The sequence below is a fragment of the Takifugu rubripes genome, chromosome 17 (assembly GCF_901000725.2).
Source record: "Takifugu rubripes chromosome 17, fTakRub1.2, whole genome shotgun sequence".
Lineage (NCBI taxonomy): Eukaryota > Metazoa > Chordata > Actinopteri > Tetraodontiformes > Tetraodontidae > Takifugu > Takifugu rubripes.
This window is the reverse complement of record NC_042301.1, coordinates 1,449,413-1,468,320: the sequence shown is the minus strand read 5'-3', so window position 1 is coordinate 1,468,320 and position 18,908 is coordinate 1,449,413. Positions and strand designations below refer to the sequence as shown.

The following is an 18,908-nucleotide window of genomic DNA, read 5'->3' as shown; positions in this document are numbered from 1 at the left end:
AGAAATGGGTCTTTTGACCCGTCTTATTTTAAAATGTTATTTTTTTAAACAGATTTGTCCCTGGAAACATTGTTTCCGTGTCTGGATCCTTCAGAGCTACCCTGAGAGTCCCATCTTCATCATGAAGGACTTGGAGTTTCATTGTTAACCAGCTGCTACTCAGTTGCTGCCTGAAAACTAGTTTACAGTGAGTAGTTGTATAAATGCCCCCCCCCCTGGTGCAGCTTCCTCAGCTTGTGGCAAAATTGCTGTTAAATGTTTCAGCTTGGAGGGTTTCAGCAGTCTTAAATCTTCCTCTTTTCTGAGCCTCGGTTAATGTAGCTTCAAGCTGGAAGGCACAAATTACGAATTAGAATAACATCACTGCCAACGTCCACCTTATAGTGAAAATGTGGCTTCGTTGACTCACGTTCTCCAGCAGGGGGCAGTGTTGGGCAGTACGTAAATCTGATATTAGAAGAATGAAAAATTATGAAATAAATCCCATAATCACGGACATACCGTATTATTGAGAAATAAAAGATTCATATCTACAGCACATATATAGTAACTGGCAAACAACCACACTTGACCGGGTCACAAAATATTCTGTAATTTTTGGTTTGTTTTGTTTTCTCAGTCGTGAAACCTGTTGTAAAAGCAGCACGAGACTTTAATGTGTCTGTATGTGTGTGTCCATTAATTGTTCCCTTTCACCCCCCTGTATGTCCAATAAAAATACACTACTTTATTTTTTGCTGCCCATGTTTGACGCCAGGTTACAAAACAGATGTGAAGCCCAAATGTCCGATTCAAACATGTAAGTATTATTGTGTCAGTATACATGCAAGTGTGCACAATTACACACTGCTAAAGGATGCTAAGAATGTGATGATAGCACAGATTTTAATGGTAAAATCTCACCAAATCAATTTTAGTAGTAATAAGCTGTGATGGTTTCCAGAGCAACGCCAGGGGTATCCTTTACATAAGCATACATCCTTTATTTGGTCTTTATTAGCACGTGTTGATTTCAGTGACTGTAAAGCAAGGACATTTGTTGCAGGTAAATATTACAGCTGTAGGCATTATTCCTGTCATTTATCAACGCTACAAGCAGCTTTTATTCCCTAATAATCACAGCCCGTGTTCACTGATTCCGATCAAAGCACAATTCAGCATGTCTCTCTTTTGGCTCCGACTTGAGCGCTACATCAATTTCAAATCATCTACATCTCACACATCCAGTTATTTTCGACATTACAGTGCTCGTCGTTCCAGCTCCCGTCTCTTGACGCCAGGTGCCAGAACTCCACACAGTCCTGGTTCCTCCCATCGTAGCTGTTGGGCTGGTTGTCGCCCCAGAACCTGCAGCATCACAAGAAACACTGGAGTGAAGTCGCTCCAACACACACACACACCAACTGCAAAATGACCCTTTAAAACAGGAATCCTCACGTTGTGGTCAGTGGGGTTCCATCCACCCACTTCCACTGGCCTTCCAAGCCTCCATCCGTCAGTCCGATCCAGACCTCTTTGTTGCTACTAAACAAGTTGTTGAGGAATCTCTATGAAAGCAAGCAGAGCTTTAGTGCTGCGTTTAGTGACACCAAACCTGTTGCAGAGGACTAAACAGACAAGTGTGAATAAGGACAAACCATCTCCTCCTGGGTCTTTATGATTGCCAGATCCGCTTTCTTCATTTTGCAATAGTCCCGACTGTCCTTCCATTTTTTCTTGCCAGCGGAAATGTAGTAGCAGCTGCCTTGAAACTTCTTCCAGCCGGTGGGGCATTTTTTATCTGCGGGCGGAGAGAATTCATCGTTAAGGGGCACGGATGGGCTGCGGGACGGTGCAGACTTCCTGGACGTTGCCCACCTGTGCTGAGCCGATCATTGTCCGCGAGTAGCTGGTCCCTCTCCACAGTCAGGTTGTGTGCTACCACCCTCAGCCGGTCTCGCTCCGAGGACACGTTTTTGTAGTTTTCCTCCAGCTCTATTTTTTCCCGCGTCAGCGACTCCAAAGCCGCCCGCAGCTTGTCCGTGGCTTTGGTGAGGGAGTTGTAGCTGGCCTGCAGGGTTTCTTTGGACATTGTCAAGTTTTGATGGCTGCTCTCCAGCATCTCCTTCTCATTGTTGGAGAAGTTGTACCTGTCCTGCAAGTGTTCCACGTCCTTGACTAACGTGTCGTAATCGAGCTGCAGCAGCTCTTTTGCTCTGGTCACGTTGTTGAACTGGTTCTGTAGGTTGTTCCTCTCTTGGGAAACGGTGGCGTAGCTCTCCTGCAACTCATTTCTACGTTTGAGCATCAAATCATATTGGGTCTGTATATAATTTTTGGCTGTCACCAGATTCGTGTTGGACTTGTCCAGCTCTTCATTAGCCACCTTCAGCTCTTCTGTCTGTTTGGTCAAAGCTGTGTTGCTGGTCTTTAACTCGCTCTCGCTAGTTTGAAGTTTCGCATTTTCCGCAATCAGTAAATTGTTGTTGGTCATTGTTTGGCCGAGCTTTTTCGACAGGAAATTGTTGGTTTGCTGTAAGTTGCTGTTTGTAGTTTGAAGATCCTTTTGTTGCTTCTGCACTGTGCTCAGTCTCTCCTGGAGGTTCTCCTTCTCTTTAATTGTGCTGCTCAGGTTGCTCTGATGGTCACGTTCTACTTTGTTGTCTACCAGAGATGAGACAGCATTGAACCACAGACTGGACCAGGCACATTTCTCTAAAACATGCACAATATTAGACAAAGAAAAGCAAAAGACTCACGATGGACACTCTGACCGATGACGACGGCCAGCAGCAGAACACACAGCAGGCCGAAACACGCTGCTGCTAACCGGAAAGGGTTGTTTCTCAATGCATATACTGAAAAAAGGAGCAAGAATAGAAACAGAAACTTCAAAGTGATGAAGTGTTTTAAGGAACCACTGGTGCCGCCCCCATCTGTCCTCTTTCAATAGTATTGCAAAACACCACTCACCATATTTCGAGCAATTTTAAACTACAGACAGCTCGGAATTTCAGGGAAAGCTAGCGGCATTGATGCTATATTTCTTTAAATTCTGCATGGTGGTTTTGACTTTGTCTCATTCTAAATGTCTATCATTAATCCTGAAGTATCCTATAGTCTCATACCGCATTGCCACGTTTAAAGGTTAGAGCACGTTAGAGTTCCCTGTTCCCCTTATGTTTTAACCCTTTTGGAGTCCAATTACACCATATTTGTACACCGTGTTTTTTATGAGCTGAACCACAACATTGTTTTATGCTTCATTTGGAATGAATTCAAGCTTTCTTTACCTGAATACTGGAACTTGCTGCCTTCTGAGAAAAATTGTTTATAGCCTATTTTGCTGTCCATGTCCATGGCTGCTACTGTGGAACCATTGTATGCAACAGACATCTTTAAATCTCCTTCATCAGCTGCAAAGTGGGAATTAAAACACAAAAAAATGTGTATAAAAACACACGCGAAAAGCTGCAAATATGCAGAAGCCTTGACTGCTTCCATGTTTCAGTACTGTAAATGGAGACGTCACAGAGCTTAAAAGCATGATGTCAGTTGATCTAAAGTAAATCTTACCTGTTATGATGAGGATAAAGATTTGAAGTGAGCAAAGAATGAGGGTTGGAGTAGTAATAACCACAGAACTGCTGGCTCAGAGGCGTCTTAAGCAACATTCGGCAGGTCCTCCCACATGGAAGGAACTTCCCCTCCAGCATTATTCCCTAGAATATATACAGATGCCAACTTTAATCACTATAAATCAGAAGATTCTCTTTCACAACGCAACAAGTATTAATTTTCTAAATTCTAAAACAACTGATTATGCGCATAAATTCACACCTGAGTTCAGTCTCTTTTCAACCTGGTGATGTTTTTGGATTGAACACTTTAATAATAACACACATGCAACATTAAGAACAGTGCACGTGCTACTTTGACCTTGGTTTATGCAGATGTGTGGAATATTGTAGACACATTATGCTGTTTCTGAGTTGTGTAAAGAGTTCCTGGGGCAGAGGTCTGTCGTATTTTGGAATTTTTATTTTTTTTTGCAAATGTCATCAAGTTCACGGAAGTTAAGGAAAACTGAAAAGGAGGAACTTATTTCACAACAAAGAAAAATGCTGATCATGAACTCTTTCAAAACTTTGTGTAGACTAATATTTAAGTTTGGGCCCCACAGATTGAGGGGTTGTTGTTTTTTTTTAGTTTGACATTGTTTTTATTGTCAAGGTTTCTAAATGTTCCATTAGAAATCCATATTTTTGCTCTCAGGAACGAGGTCGACCAATTCAGTGCTTCCTCTGTGACAACACTGACAGAGACCTGGTGTTAAAGACGAGAATAACGCGACAGCGGAGTTACTCAGCGTGAACTCTGTATTTTAGCATTTAAATAGTTGTTTCATGCATCGTCGTTCTTGATGAATACGGATTATTGACTGTCTAACACCTGACGCATCGTTTCTGTTGATGATGACCCTTGATGTATCGGCTTATATAGCAGATGTGCAGTCAAGGTCCGATGATTTCAGATTCATTTACAAACGTGGACACAAGAATCCAGCATTTGTTTTAGTCCAGTTGTAAAGTCAGCGTACTGCGTGAGCGTGGGCCTCCCACTGCAGCTGACATGGGTCAAAGCCAACAGCAAATAAGAGGAAGCATGACTTCCTACAGAGAGAGGGGGGTTAATCTGAAACACCCTTCACGTATCTCAAGCTAGCTGTCAGTTTACTCGAGAAGACCGCAGGGAAGCACAGTGAGATAAAAACGCTGACCCAAACCTTCCCTAACCTCTAATATATAGTAACCAATATAAATATGAATACACAGGAAACGTAGAGTAATTTCACTAAGCATTAAAACGCATGTATAATAGCCGTGCACGGCCATTCCTCCTGATGCACCATTGGTCAAAGGCAACAAATAGAACAAAACTATGCTAAATAAAACTAACTAAAACTAAAAGATGTGACTTTTATAGGTCAGGACTACTGAGACTAAATATTTCTGTTTCTTATGGTTACCACCAAAGCAAACGTGATGAAGCACTTTCAGATATGGATGAATAAGGAGTTCTTTGGTTTTCAAGCTTATGAAGGAATCGGCGTGCTGCTCAGAGAACCGCAAAGGTTCCCTTTCTCTATTAAGGACAATGTCGCCCAGGGGTGTCACGCTGATCCCAGAGCAGCGAAGACCAAGATGGCGGCAGCACTTGTATGAGCTGTGGTTCCCAGGACAACAGAGGAAAATCGAGAGCAAACTCAAGAACCTTTCCTCCCAGCGCTACACCACCTCCAGCCGACAGCACCGTCTCCTGCAACAACTCCCACCGCTTTTTCTTCCAGCTCTGCCACCCACATACAGGACTGATGTGGACAAGGACACGAGAGCACAGCGGATAAATGGAGCGGAGCAGCAGCATAAAAGGAAAACAATGAGTTACAAGAATCCGATTTTAGAGCAGTTGTCATGGAGCCGTTCCCCAGAGGAGGATGTTCAGGGGTTTTGTCCTTCAAGAGAAGATCTGACTGACTTGGGTATTTTTCGAGTTCTTCCCCGTCCACTTCCAAAAGGCGTGTTTCTGCAGCTGTCTTCAGAATACTGCAGAATGCATCATGTGACCTCTTAGATGGCCCTTATTTCCTCCGAGAAATGTATACGGGACATCCCATGTAAGGCAAAAACGGGGGTAAAATCAAATGCCACGAAACGCGACACAATTAAAAAAAGCCCCAACTAACATGAAAACACATCCTTGCTGCTCACGACACGTGACAAAGGTTCCATTTTTGAGTCACGTACAGACTCGTGGTTTTTTTTGTGCAATTATCAACGACATATCAAATACAATTAGCCTCCTACCAGAGTTCTCACTCCTCTGTGCCTCACTTTACCTCAGCGTCTCTCCTCCAGTGATGAGATGCGACACTAAAGCTTTAGGAAATTAATCTCTGGAGTTAGTTCTATGCCGATAATTCACCTTCCTACAAGTCCATGCATCTTATTCCACCCTTCCACCTGAGCAATAATCCTGCCTTTGTCTCATTTCATCGGCAAACATCCTGTTTATCCCAACATCTGCCCACATTTCTCCTTCCAAAGCTTCTTATCTCCCTCCTCTGTTCCTCTTCTCCTCTGCCCTGTGACGTCCTCGGGAACTTTGATGCATCACTGATCTGCCAAAACATATTTTCCGAAATTTTATTCTATCAAACTGAGTCACGTCGCAAACTTTTTCGTCCTCAGTGTGTCTACGAGGGTCACTTAAGAAGACGGATGAAGATCGGATGAAACCACGATGTCTCATACTCATCGGCGCCACGTCCCCACTCGAATCCACCCATAACTTCAGCCTGGCGTTAGCAAACCACCTCAACAACACAAACAGGCCTTCAACCACATCACCATCGCTTCCCTTCTCTGTTTCTGAAACCCTGATTCATGCATTCATCACATCCACCGTTGATTGAACCTCCACTGGGCCCTCGTTCCCCACATTCGACTCCTTCTGCCGCGTTCCCGCTTCTCTGACCTTCCCCTCTCCACCAAACCAGGGGCAACAAAACCTGCTACATTTGCCCCCTGCCCTCGAAGTCATCACCCAAGAGGCACCTTTGTCAGAACAGTTTTTAAAGTGTCATATTTTTATGATTTTATTGTGTTTCCTAATGTTCTTACAATGTCTTCCTTTATATTTTATAATGCAAAGCACTTCCAAAGTCTACTGTCAACCACGTGATTCCCGAACCAACAGGAACAACATTAAGCAGGCATTCACTTTTAATTGGCTGCTCACCTGAAACCAAGAAAGGGTCCTGGAACTGTGTCTAACGGGGGTGAAACATCGCCGGTTTTATGCAAAACTCAAACAGTTTTGAAGAGCAGCCAGAGAATCTTGGACTGACTCTTCCTTTCACACATGCCCACGTGGAAAACAACCCAAAAGCCGTCTTACCGAGTTAGACGAACACAGACTTCAGCACAAATCATCCACCCCGAAGGAATACAAAGAAGATACTGTTGTAAATGATATTGTGTTTGCTCAGATGAGCTCGCAAGGCTCCAGCTGTGTGGGATTAAATTACTATTTGCAGAAGTTTTATGCAACGGTTTTGTCAAAATCCCCCCCCCCAGCATCATTAAAGTAACACCATGATAAAATATAATCAATGAGGGTTTATGAAGAATAACGTCCACCAGACTTCTTTTGTCCTCCTCAACAATGATCCTGTTATTGGTCTTTATTTATCAGATTTTGAATAAATGATCAGTTGCTCGGTAACGTTCAGCTGGTTTCTACAGTGGTGGTATTTGTACCAACACCTAGAACTTGTAACCTAGAAATATTTATAGTCTCTGCTCTTTTTTCTCTCTCTTTTATGCCAATGTTGTATTTCCTGGCTTTGTTCACGCCTTCACCCGTGTCTATAAATAGAGAATCCACCTGATCCCTCCCTTGTGTCACACTCGGTGTGCTTGATCATGTCGGATCTACGAGGCTCCTTGTTTGATCTTGTTTGAGCTCCACAGACCGATGAGACTTTTCCGACTCCCGGTGATTCATTGTGCAGCTCCTCTCCTGCCTCCCTCTGCGGTGCCACAGTCTATTTTCATTCCGGAGAAATAAATAGAAGTAGAAACAAGACGAGTGTGTGAAATTAGCCATGTATGTCATGTAATGCTCGTTAAGCTTTTGTAGCTCAGCGCTAAAGCTTCAAACAACAGAGAAACAGTTGGTGTTTGTGCAAATACTGCCGTCATCATCGAACCATTCATAGTTCTGTCTGTTACACTGCAAAGCAACATAGATATAAAACATAAAACGCACAACATAAAACTGTTTCCACGCCCACACCACCTTTGATCAAACGGTAGCTTTCAAAGGAAAAAGGAAATCCACCGATCACAAAGCAAAATCAAGTCTGTGGTTTTCCCTAATAGCAGAGGTGGGAGCGTTGCCCAGGAACCTGTCGACACTGCCCTGGGCAAACCGCTGGTAATTGGATGCTTTTGATTAAATCATTAAACCATTCACAGCACTTTACAGTAAAGTCTGCATCTTGTACACTTTAGAAGATTAAACCTATTCATGAAATGCTTTTTTTCTCCATCTAACATTTTAACGAGCTGAATTTTCCACGATATCCCTCCAGAATGAAGGTGCAGCTGCTACTGGATCCTCTGTATCAACAGGTGTCTCAGGTGGATTATCAGAGGTTTACAGGCCCCCCCCCCCCCCCCCCCCCCCCAATACGCTCACTCAAAATTCTGATTCAACGACTCGACTACCAACTCAAGTGATAAGAAAGACGTCTGTCTCCTTTAAAGTGGACTCACAATTGCAAGTGCTGCCAAAACATGGCACAACTGTGTGTATCTGAGTGTGTGTGTGTGTTTGTCTGCACTTTCGAAATGTTCTCAACTCTCAAGTGATGAGGTCCAAGTACATGACTCAAAGCGAACGCTTCCTTTCTCGCACCTTCACACAAGTCCTCATGACCACGTCGCCGTGTTTTCCTTCCTCTACTGCTGTGATTTTTCTCCTCTTTTTTAACTTTTCTTCTCCGATCGTGGAGGATTTTACGTCAAGGACGATGCAGAAGGACGTGTGAAGGAAGCTGGTGGAGACGTGGCGGATAGAGGCGGCCAGAACATGCAAAAGCATTCACGGGCGTATTTTCAGAAGAAGGAAAGTGCAAATTGCGTATGTGCAAGTGAGAAAGTGTGCGTGCATGCTTTGGATATGTGCGCAATTGTGTGTTTGAGGGAGGACATCAAAGAAAGTGAGAAGTATGAGGGATCCAGCAGGTGGAAGCAAGTTGTGAGAAAACGGTGACGCACGTGGAGCAGCGCTCAGCAACCAGCCTCCCTCCCGTTCAGGAATATTCAGCAGTTACATATACTGTAGATACGTACATCCACATCTGTCCTCTGACTGGGTCCTGCGTTTGAGTGATGTGGACACTGCCCAATCAAACACACACACACACACACACACACACACACTTTATATGGACTCCACAACCAAAGTGCGTCATGGATCTTTTTTTTTTTTTGCCTCACAAACGCTACCAATGGGATTATGAATGATAACTGATGTGTCTGTACCATCCTTATATAGACATGACAGACTGCGAGTGAGCATGTGTGTGTGTGTGAGTGTGTGTGTGTGTGTGTGAGAGAGAATGGGATCTGTGTTCAGCAGCCTGGTAGCTGAAGAATAAAGTCGAGTACAAACACACTGACAGAAGGTTCTTTGTGAAGGATTTGGGCTCATAAACTCGTCAGAAAGGTTCATTATGTTTATTTATTTGCTTAATCTGCGGCAGAGTTTCTGTCTTGAAACAAAGGTGACGCATATGACCAGCTCAGATCAAGATTAGATCCATTTGTCAGATATTTTACTATCAACCTCGGAAACGTGACGATCCCACTGCTCCACTTCAGCTTCTGGGCAAATGTGAAATGTTCTGCTTGAGAGAGATTCTATATTTATGAATTTATCGCTGTCTTATTGTTTAGTGCATTTTTATTTTATCTTTCATGTGATTCACCAAGTTATTTTGTCGAGCATAATTGCACTGAATATTAGTATAAACCTAATACTCACTCGAAAGGGTCGGTCAGTCTTTCTAATTATAATATAACTGCATTTGCATGTCAGTCATTCATGATGTCACTATTTAATCATCTTTAATTTATCTTTTTGTTGCATGTCTCCACCTCATGTCCGTTTGTACTGTGAAGAAAGCTGGACAACAGCCGGGGAGACTTGCGCAACATCACGTGTGCGTGCGCGTCCACACAAGCCTGTGGGTGTGTGCATGTGTGGGCTCAGGCCGCTTTGGGTGTTTCTCCCAAGACCTGAATGAACCTCCCACACAAAACGTTATTAAAATGACTTATTGTTGCTTTGATAGCAGCATCTTAACAGGAGGAACAGGAGCCAATCCAGCCGGTCAGCTGACATCATCGTTTCTTTATTTTGTGCAAAACACAGACTGTAAACAAAGACAAACTGAACAAAGGAAACGACGTTACCATGACACAACTGGTCATCTCACAGTGGCCTCGCTGTCTGGGCCACTGAAGAGCCCCCAGGCTCAGGTTGACCTCCAGGAGATGAAAAAGAAAACAGCACCAAGTATTTCCTGAAATCACAATCATTAGTGTGTGCGCGCGTGTGTGTGCGCGTGTGTGTGTGTGCGCGTGTGTGTGTGTGTGTGTGTGTGTGTGTGTGTGTGTGTGTGCGCGCGCATATGTTTGCACCTCTCCTACTCTTCCACTCCTACTCTGTATCTCAGCCTTGACCTCCTCACCTCTGCTGAAGCTTGGAAACACATCTACTGTATCTCGCTTGTGAAGAGGTAACAATGGAATAAACCCACTGAAGAAGAAGGAGTGTGTATGTGTGTGTGCGTGTGTGTGTGTGTGGGGGGGGTTCTTCAACATGTTTTTAAAATCTCAGCTTTAGTTGGTTGTTATTAGTGTTATTAGTGTTTAGTTGGTGTTATTTATAGGGCCGTCTGTCCTCGTCCGCAGTGTCAGTTTTGGCTTTTTCTCCGGACCTTCTCGTTGGCCAGAACTATGGTTGCCAGGGAACTTGCGCCTCTCCCGTCCATCTGGCTTCGCCCGCCCGTGATTCACATGAATCACCGCAGTGACAAAACGAGTGACGTATTTGCTTCTGCGATGGCGCCAGCTTGCGACTCCGTTCATCGTTCTTCTTCTCGCTCGCTCACACCCTCCCAGATGCCTTCACAGTCAGGGACCTTCTCACCGGCCACTGTGACATCGGGTCCATGTGGTCGCTGCTTTTTCGTGAACTTTGGTCGGTTTAGTCACGCCGTAGTCAGAGTCGCAATCTGCTCCTCTCGACTTGGCTCGACACAAACCGAAGCACATTGTCGAAGTAATGCGACGAATAAAAGCGGGATTCCAGAAATATTCAGTGTATTTTTTTTTTATCAAGAGCTTCTGCATTCAAGTCAAACAATCTTTACACATTATATCAATATGTCACAGAAAGACACATCTATCGAAATAAAAGAAAATAAAAGAAATCTGCAGCTTCCTGACAGGAAGCACTTGTTCACTGTGGCTGTCGCAGAAGACACAGTGATCACAGAGAACCGCTGAGGTGGCTGGACACAACAACTACCCATGAGCACGTTTGCTTCTCTTCATCTGCAGGTTCCTGCACGGTCTCAAGCTTTCTCATCTCCGGCTTTGATTCGGTTTTCCTTGGTTTCCTTAACCTGCCAATTTCATTTCTAGTAATTACCGTTTGTAGCTTATGAAATGAATTCATCATAACCTACAGTAGTCTTTTGTAATGAGTGGACCCTGTCTCGGTATGATTACCTTTCCCTTTTCAGTTATCACTCACAAAAATACACAACTATTTACACACTTTAAGTGTTACAGTATTCATTACTGTGCACTGAAAACTAACAGTAATTTAAAGACCGGTAGCAGCCAGTTAATTGGTTGCACTAGTTTAAACTATGTTAAGGTGACAAAATTGACACAACTGTAAATCACACTGATACTAGTGATGGACTAAGCCCTCGTTGCCCTGATTACAGGGAATTATGAAATCATCCAGGCAAAGCAGAGAAGGCTATACCTGTATAGATTTGTGGTCTCAGCTGAAGAACTCTTAGCAGCCCTGAAAAATGTTGAGCCCTGTACGTGGTAGATTTAGAATCAGACCATTCCCTCTATCTCCCTCACTGTGCCTTCAGAAGTGGCTAACAGAGAGGGCAAAGGGGGTGTAAAGAGTCTATCAGGGGGTCTCACAGCCTTTAAAACAGGCTGGAGGGGGAAGGGGGCGTGGCATCAAGAGTCCAATTCAACCGAACAGTAGATGGAGGAGGATGCTGACAACAGAAAGGGCTGCCAGAGAGGGGGAGGAAGAGGAGGGGGAGGAGGCAGATGGAGGCAATTCAAATTCGGGTGGACATTCAAGCTCGAAGCACCGCACAGTGATGCCGGAGTCCTCGTTACCGTAGTTTTCCCAATACTCTTCCGGGTCGAGTTTGGGCAACGCCAGCTCTTCCTCCCCCATCTCATACTTGACCACCGAGGTGGTCGTTGACGGGCCTTTCCCATACAAACCAGCCTTGACGGTTTCGGAGGTTTTCTCAAAGACGCCTTTCGTGGAGGACTGTGGCTTGTTTTTGTGGAACCACCAGCGGGTTTTGGTGCTGAATGTGGTGGTGGTGGAGCCGCCAATAGAACCTGGGTCGGGTAAGGGGCAAAGAGCAAAGTCCATCTCACGGAGGAAGCGAAGGTCCTGGCCACGGCGGGTGGAAGGAGAGGCACAAATGACCTCTGAGGAAGAGACCCGGGCCTCGCGGAACCACTCCCACAGGGCTCGGGACTCACAGCCACAGGACCAGGGGTTGGCATTGAGGCGGAGGAACTCGATACTTTGTGTGTCCCTCAGAGTTTGGCTGGGCAGCTCAGCCAGGGAGTTGTTGAAGAGAAAGAGCATGGTGAGGCGGCCGAGGTCGCGGAAGGCGCGGCGGTTCACCTGCCTGATGCGGTTGTCATGCAGGAGAAGGCGGTCAAGGTTGACCAGGCCACGGAACACGTTCTCTGAGAGAGTGCGGATGCGGTTGCCATGCAGGAACAGCTGGCTTAGATTGATGAGGTCTGAGAAGATGTCATCCTGCAGGAAGTGGAGGTTGTTCTCCTGGAGAACACAAAAAGAAGGTGTGTTGGTACAGATCATAAGCAGCAACCCAGGTTTTGGTACTTGAAGCCTGGGATTTTTTTTGGTTAGGCTCAGAGCCACCGGCACCGTATTTGTTTGCCTTCCCTTACCTGCAAATAGAGGAAGTGCAGGCTGTACAGTTTGTGGAAGATGTCATGGGGCAGGGCAGACAGACGACAGCGGTGCATATGGAGGCTCTGGAGTTTCTCGAGTCCGCGGAAGGCTCCCCCCTCCAGCCTGCGGAGGCCTGGATTGTCACCCAGATCCAACTCCTCCAAATCCCTCAGCTCACTGAAGGCCCCTGCCTCAATCCATGTGATGTTGTTGGAGAAAAGCCACAGAACCTAATGGAGAAAATGGATTTTAAGGGCGTGTTACCATGTTATTTAACCTTGCATCACTGTATGCAATGCAAATATTTTTAGACGTATTTGTGCTTTTATCCCTTCTCTATGAGCTTTTGTCTTTTACCTGAGTTCCGAAGCCGAAAGAGCCAACTCTGAGCTCCGTGATCCGGTTGTTCTGGAGGAATACGCGCTGCGACTCGTAGGGCACTCCCGCCGGTACAGCAGTGAAGTTCTGCGCCTGGCAGCTCACAGTCATCGGAGTCGGGTAGCACACGCAATGATGCGGGCACGCCGATGTCGGACTTGGCTTGCCGAGGACCAGCCACACCACCAGCCACAGGGAGAGACCGCCTGGATAAGAACATTGGCGCGTCGTTAATTCCCGGTCCAAACAGAGAAACATCTGCGTTTTGTTTGCCTCTTGGCCAAATCGTTATATTAAAATGCGTTTTAAGAATATTATTATGATTTTAGCTGGATCATGATAATCACAGCTACTGAGTTAATGTTTACGTCAGGCATTTTACGCATTACGCACAACAAGAACGAAAGATCGGGCGAGGCATTAACGAATCATCGCTCATATCATTATTTTGATAAGTCATTCACTTGATGAAAACTATTTAGATTTGCAAGAAAATGATCATTCTGACAGAAAATTCTATGCTTATATTATATTGTGCCATTTCGTCTAATCGTTTATCTTTTAATTAAACGATAATTAAAATCAGTTGCACAAATTCCCAGTGAAAGCGTTTCTCTTTTTATAGGAGCAATTCAATTTAATGAATGCCAACACCGTACCATAAATGATAAGAAACATAGAAAGTCTTACTTTTGCAGTTGCGCATGACGGAGCATCGTCGGCTCCGAGAAATCGATGAAGTTTCCATCCTGAACCAAAGCCCAAAGCGAGTTAGCCTGAAAGGGCGAAGTAAAGCCTGCTATCTCCGCTGATGCTCTGGTTCCCGAGTCGGAGCGACTGAGAGCGTGCCGGTTGGTGGCCACCAATGTCCCATATATACTCGAGCATCCCGTTATTGCCTACGGTAGTGGGCATCGTGGAATCTCCTACGTCACCAATCCCGGGTCATGAATGAGTGAGGGCGGCAGGAACCGGAGAGGGGAGGGGCCGACCGTAGGGGATTCTCTTGGAGAGGCTGGAACGCGCGTAAAGATTGGTTGGAGTCATGCACGCAAACGGACGACAAGTTGAAACGCGTAAGATGGGAGGGCGAAAACGAGTGTGTGGAAGTAGAAAGAGAAAGGAGAAGAGGAAAGGAGGGGGTGAGGACGGCACGGTGCCCAGTAATAATGACTGGGCTTTGTGGATGCGCGGAGGAGACGCGCAGGGTTGTTTTTTATTTTTACTGGTTATGGTCTACTTCCGGCGCGCTCTCGCCAGACACAGGCAAGAAGAAACGGTCTGGATGGTTCTGTCAAAGGAAAGAAGGATGCCCCCGAATTATGATTCAGCTGCAAGGAAGGATTCAGTGCCAAAAAAAGAGAGTCACTCAAAGCAGCTGTAGTATTTATTAGGGAGGTTAACTAACTCCGCTGCACCCAGGCTGTTTGTGTTATATTTAATTAGACTATGATGCGATTTTTCAGATTATGTCGACATAAAATCGAAAGTTTAGCTGGCCACAAAACATTGCTTTTTAACTATTGAGCAATATCTGGGTGGCGTTTGACAGATCTGCAATTTTAAAATGAGAGAAATTTTACTTCTGCTTTCTTTTTTTTTACAGATGTTGCGAATGTATTACGATATTAGGAAGGAGAGATGTTGACCTCGATTCATCTGCTCCTGCTCATTTCAGTCTTCTCATCTTTGAATCATTTTAAGATGCCGCATCCAGTGGCGAAAAGACACCAGAGGTTGAAAATCAATCGAGAGGCTTTCAGGATGGCGCTGTGGTTACTGAGTGGTTATTGTAGCGGGCCTCGGCGCCAGTGACAGGGAGGAGACCGAAAGGTCCAAAAGCACGAGAGACAAACGTCCAGGAGGGACAACGCCAAAGACAGAGTCGACCCTGCGTAGAAAATCCAGAGGACGAAGAGGTCCAAAAATTAGTCAAGTCCCCCCGTTTACACAACAGACGATTCTACGAATGAATAATCCAGTATCAGAGTGCGTGTACAAACAAATGAGGATGCATGTGGAGACGCGCACACGGTCCACTCAGGCGCAGGCAGTGGTAAACATGTGAGTAATGAGGGGTCCGATCGCACAGTGTGTGCATGTGTGTTGTTCATTCACACCTCCTGGCCATCCTGGTCCAGAACCTCACAGTACCTCCCCTTCACACACACCCACTACACCAGCTGTGTGTGTGTGTGTGTGTGTTTGTGTGTGTGCACGTGTGTGTGAGTCTGCTTGCCTGCCTGCTGAGAGACAACTTTTGTCTAAATGCCACCGCGGCGTGTCAGCCCAGTCTGGGTTGTGCCAGTCACCCACACACAAGGTTTGCAGCACTGTGTAGGCACCGAATCCTTGGTGAGCGCGCCGATCACCATGTTTGTGTAACTATGGTGCACATTCAGAATGAGGCTTTCCCCAGCCCACTCTCTCGGTCCGTCCCTCGCTTCTCCCACGTGCACATTATCCTCTCGGCGCGTGGCGTTCAACGACTACCGGGCGCACCTGTCAGCAGGTGTGTTGCCGTTGTCCTTCTGGTGTAACACGAGTTGGTTTCGACTTAACTTTGCCACCGAGAGTCACACGTGCACAGGTGGAAGGTGGCCTGTTGTTTTCTGCGTGACGCCAGCACTGTCCTGAGGCAAGAGTGCGCGATCCCTCTGTTCCTCTGCGATAATAGTGGCGCACGTGCTTCCTTTCATTAGGCCTGAACTGGCGGCTCACTTTGTGTGAGGAGCACGGGGGGGGGGGATTGACAGCTGCTGCAGACAGACGTGCACACATCTGAAGAGCGCTGAGACAGAAAAGACAGAGGTGACACACGCACAGCCTGACAAAAACCACAAAAAGACGACTGACTCAACACGACGTGTTGTTGTTTAGAAGGAAAGCGTCCGGCTAGCTGCTTATTATCCAGCTACCTTCACAGAGGCAGAAGCATCTTTCACGTCTGTCCAATTGTCTCAGACAAAGAACTTCATCATCCTGCCCTCCCTTCTGATTCTCGTCATTCGTAGCATCACTGCTTCCGTTTAACCATATTCTTGTTTGTCTCTTCCACACTGTCTCCAGCACAGTGCCCACTGCAGACGCATGATGAGTTTTTTCCTCTTATAAGGCAGCACGTTATTGAGCTCCAGAAACACAAGAGGGTCGTGTTCCTTCTTTCTGTTGCCCATATGAACGCCCCCCTGAAACCGTTGGTTTAGCTCTCATTTAGAGATGTAAGTTGCAATCGCAAATCTAAAGAGATTTTGACATATTTGTCATAATGTAAAATTATTTAAAAAGTGCCTCTGGGAGAAAACATTGTATTTCAAATATCTATATATTTTTAACCAAATTGGCGGCCTTTTCGTGTTCACAAGCCCGAACCTACGGCGCTTTTTTTAATCAACAAACACGATGTAATTAGGGATAAAGTGGAAAACTGATTCCAACTGTAGATGCAACACAATGTATGAAACATCTGGTTGTGTGTTCATCAGAAACAAACCCCTCATACATGATCGGTGAACATTTTTATGACTTTAGCGTGTGAGTTCATATTCATCTTTGATTCAGGACAAACTCAAGAATCGTCTTTCCAGAGTTTCTGCCTTTTTTCCCTGTTTATTTGTTCCGAGGCCGTCGAAGCTTTTGCGTCACTGCTGCTGTTGAGTTTTCACTTCGATCTCACTTTTTTTCTCTCTGCATCACCTCTCGCTACAAGTGTTTTGTGCGTAAGTGACAGGGTGCCTGCATTTCCCTGTCAGGTGTGCACTAAATTTTCACATGCAAATGTGTTGCTGGGATCCACAGGAAGATTAACATTATCCTCCCTCTCATTTTAGTCATTTAAAGGTTCCGAAAAACTTTTCCCTTCAGTTCCTTTAACATTTTACACTGAGATTTTAAAAACCGAAGGTTTTAGATGCTGAATGCACGTGAACCGACTGGACAGAGGTGGAATTGTTGTTTCATTTTACAAAAGATTGCCCGCCAGATTTTTGCACCCATGAAAAGATTCCTCACTGAATTCATTTCCACTCTTACGTGCACGTGCACGTGTCGTGCAGAGTATGCAGAACTCGTGCTGTCACGTGTAAGTGTTAATTCAAGTTTCTGAAGAGCACCATTGTCATATTCACACCCGCTGCCCACTTTGTGCACCCATCTGCGCAGCCATGCGTGTGTTGGGTTTCAACTAAGGTGTGGTGAGATGCACGTGTAGCAAGAAGAAAGACCAGCGGGAATATTGTCTCGAGTCAGCGTTTCCACGGAAAACTGCGTCTTCATTATCACTTAGGTTTTCCCGTTTCTATGTCCTGGCTCTTTACCTGGCTCCAGCATCAAAGCATCAAAAGCCACACATGCAGTGATGACTGTTTTAAATGTATATTATTTACAGTCTGCTGTAGTCAGCCATGCCATGTTGCAGCCACCTATCCCCCCAGTGTGAAGTACACAAATATGCACACAGAGACGTCAAAGTTGTGACGCACAGTGCCAGACGGAATCCCACTCCCCTCTGCTCCAATCACCAGCATCACTGGGATCACTGCAGTCACGGTAATGGAGACACAAGTGTTCCTCACTTCAACGCAGCCTCTCCCGTTGGGCTGAAGTCTGGCCAAGTCGGGCCGGCTGAGCCCAAGGACGGGAGCCAAAGTGCTTGAAAACCTCTGAAGTCACACCTGGGGCCTGCGGAATTCCCACAAATTGCATGAAATCACATGACCTTGTCTATATTCAGGCAAATTGATTTATTTGCTCAGTTTTTTAAGAATAAAAAAGCATTTCAACACCCTTTTGAGGCTTGCTAAACACTTGTGTGTGCACAGTGGAAGCGTACTCACCCCCTGAAACTAATGACTGGTTGTGTCAATAACTGCAGTCTTTCACGTTGGTGGGGAGGAATCTCGGCCCACTCGGAGTTGCTTCATCTCAGCCACAGTGGAGGGATTTTCTGACCGTTTAACTGTGTGTTCCAGGCCGTTGTCCGGCTGCATAACCCGACACTTGAGCTCAAGGTCACAAGGTTATTCTGCCAGAGGGTAGATGTCGAGGTTCCAGGTCCTGACGCAGCAAAGCAGCAGCAGACCGTCGCCACTCTTGTGTCCCCATGGAGTCATGAACTTTGACCTTCCCTGAGGCGACTGATGTGTGCACTACTTTAACTGTCGCTCTGGGTTGGACGACCTCCTGGACAGGTCGTCATTGATTTGAAACAAGTGTATCAAGAGATTAGCAAGCAGCTAAGTACTTTATTCCCACGGCACATTTAATACATTCCCTTCATATTCCCTTCAAAGTAGATTTGAAAAATGTCACATTAGATTAGATTCAACTTTATTGTTACAGTATGTGCGGTTTATATTGTTACAGTAGTTTACAGTTGTTTACAAAGTTGCACTATAACCATATTTTACAGATGAGTATTTACATTAAATGCCTTAAACTATAAGTGCAGAAACTATTTACATAAAGCTAGAGGAAATGTGCAAATGATAAATTTGGGATGTGCAGATGATAAAGTGCATGAGTGTGCAAAATAAGTTTAAACAGTAGCTATGTTGGTTACTAAGCTAGTGAGTTATTGTGTAAACCGCTGCAGTGTAGTGAAATGTGGAGTGTGAGAGTCAGCAGGAGTTCAACAGGGACACGGCTCTGGGGAAGAAGCTGTTCCTCAGTCTGCTGGTCTGTGTGCTGAGGGTTCTGTAGCGCCCCCCAGA

General features: G+C 45.4%; 2 protein-coding genes across 2 annotated transcripts; both read right to left on the bottom strand.

Annotated features, from left to right (window-relative positions):
- Positions 1-978: 978 nt before the first annotated feature.
- Positions 979-3,667, bottom strand: LOC101073695 (C-type lectin domain family 4 member M-like). Its single transcript, XM_011612395.2, has 7 exons — positions 3,556-3,667; positions 3,273-3,395; positions 2,739-2,837; positions 1,858-2,643; positions 1,638-1,780; positions 1,438-1,547; positions 979-1,347 (listed from the first exon to the last, which is right to left on the bottom strand). The coding sequence occupies exons 2-7, from the start codon at positions 3,373-3,375 to the stop codon at positions 1,209-1,211; spliced, it is 1,380 nt and encodes a 459-aa protein (XP_011610697.1). The 5' UTR covers positions 3,376-3,395; positions 3,556-3,667; the 3' UTR covers positions 979-1,208.
- Positions 3,668-10,931: 7,264 nt separating this feature from the next.
- rtn4rl2a (reticulon 4 receptor-like 2 a) lies at positions 10,932-14,495 on the bottom strand. The gene is made up of 4 exons (XM_003971959.2): positions 13,888-14,495; positions 13,177-13,403; positions 12,816-13,049; positions 10,932-12,684 (listed from the first exon to the last, which is right to left on the bottom strand). The coding sequence occupies exons 1-4, from the start codon at positions 13,943-13,945 to the stop codon at positions 11,839-11,841; spliced, it is 1,365 nt and encodes a 454-aa protein (XP_003972008.1). The 5' UTR covers positions 13,946-14,495; the 3' UTR covers positions 10,932-11,838.
- Between the last annotated feature and the right edge of the window lie 4,413 nt (positions 14,496-18,908).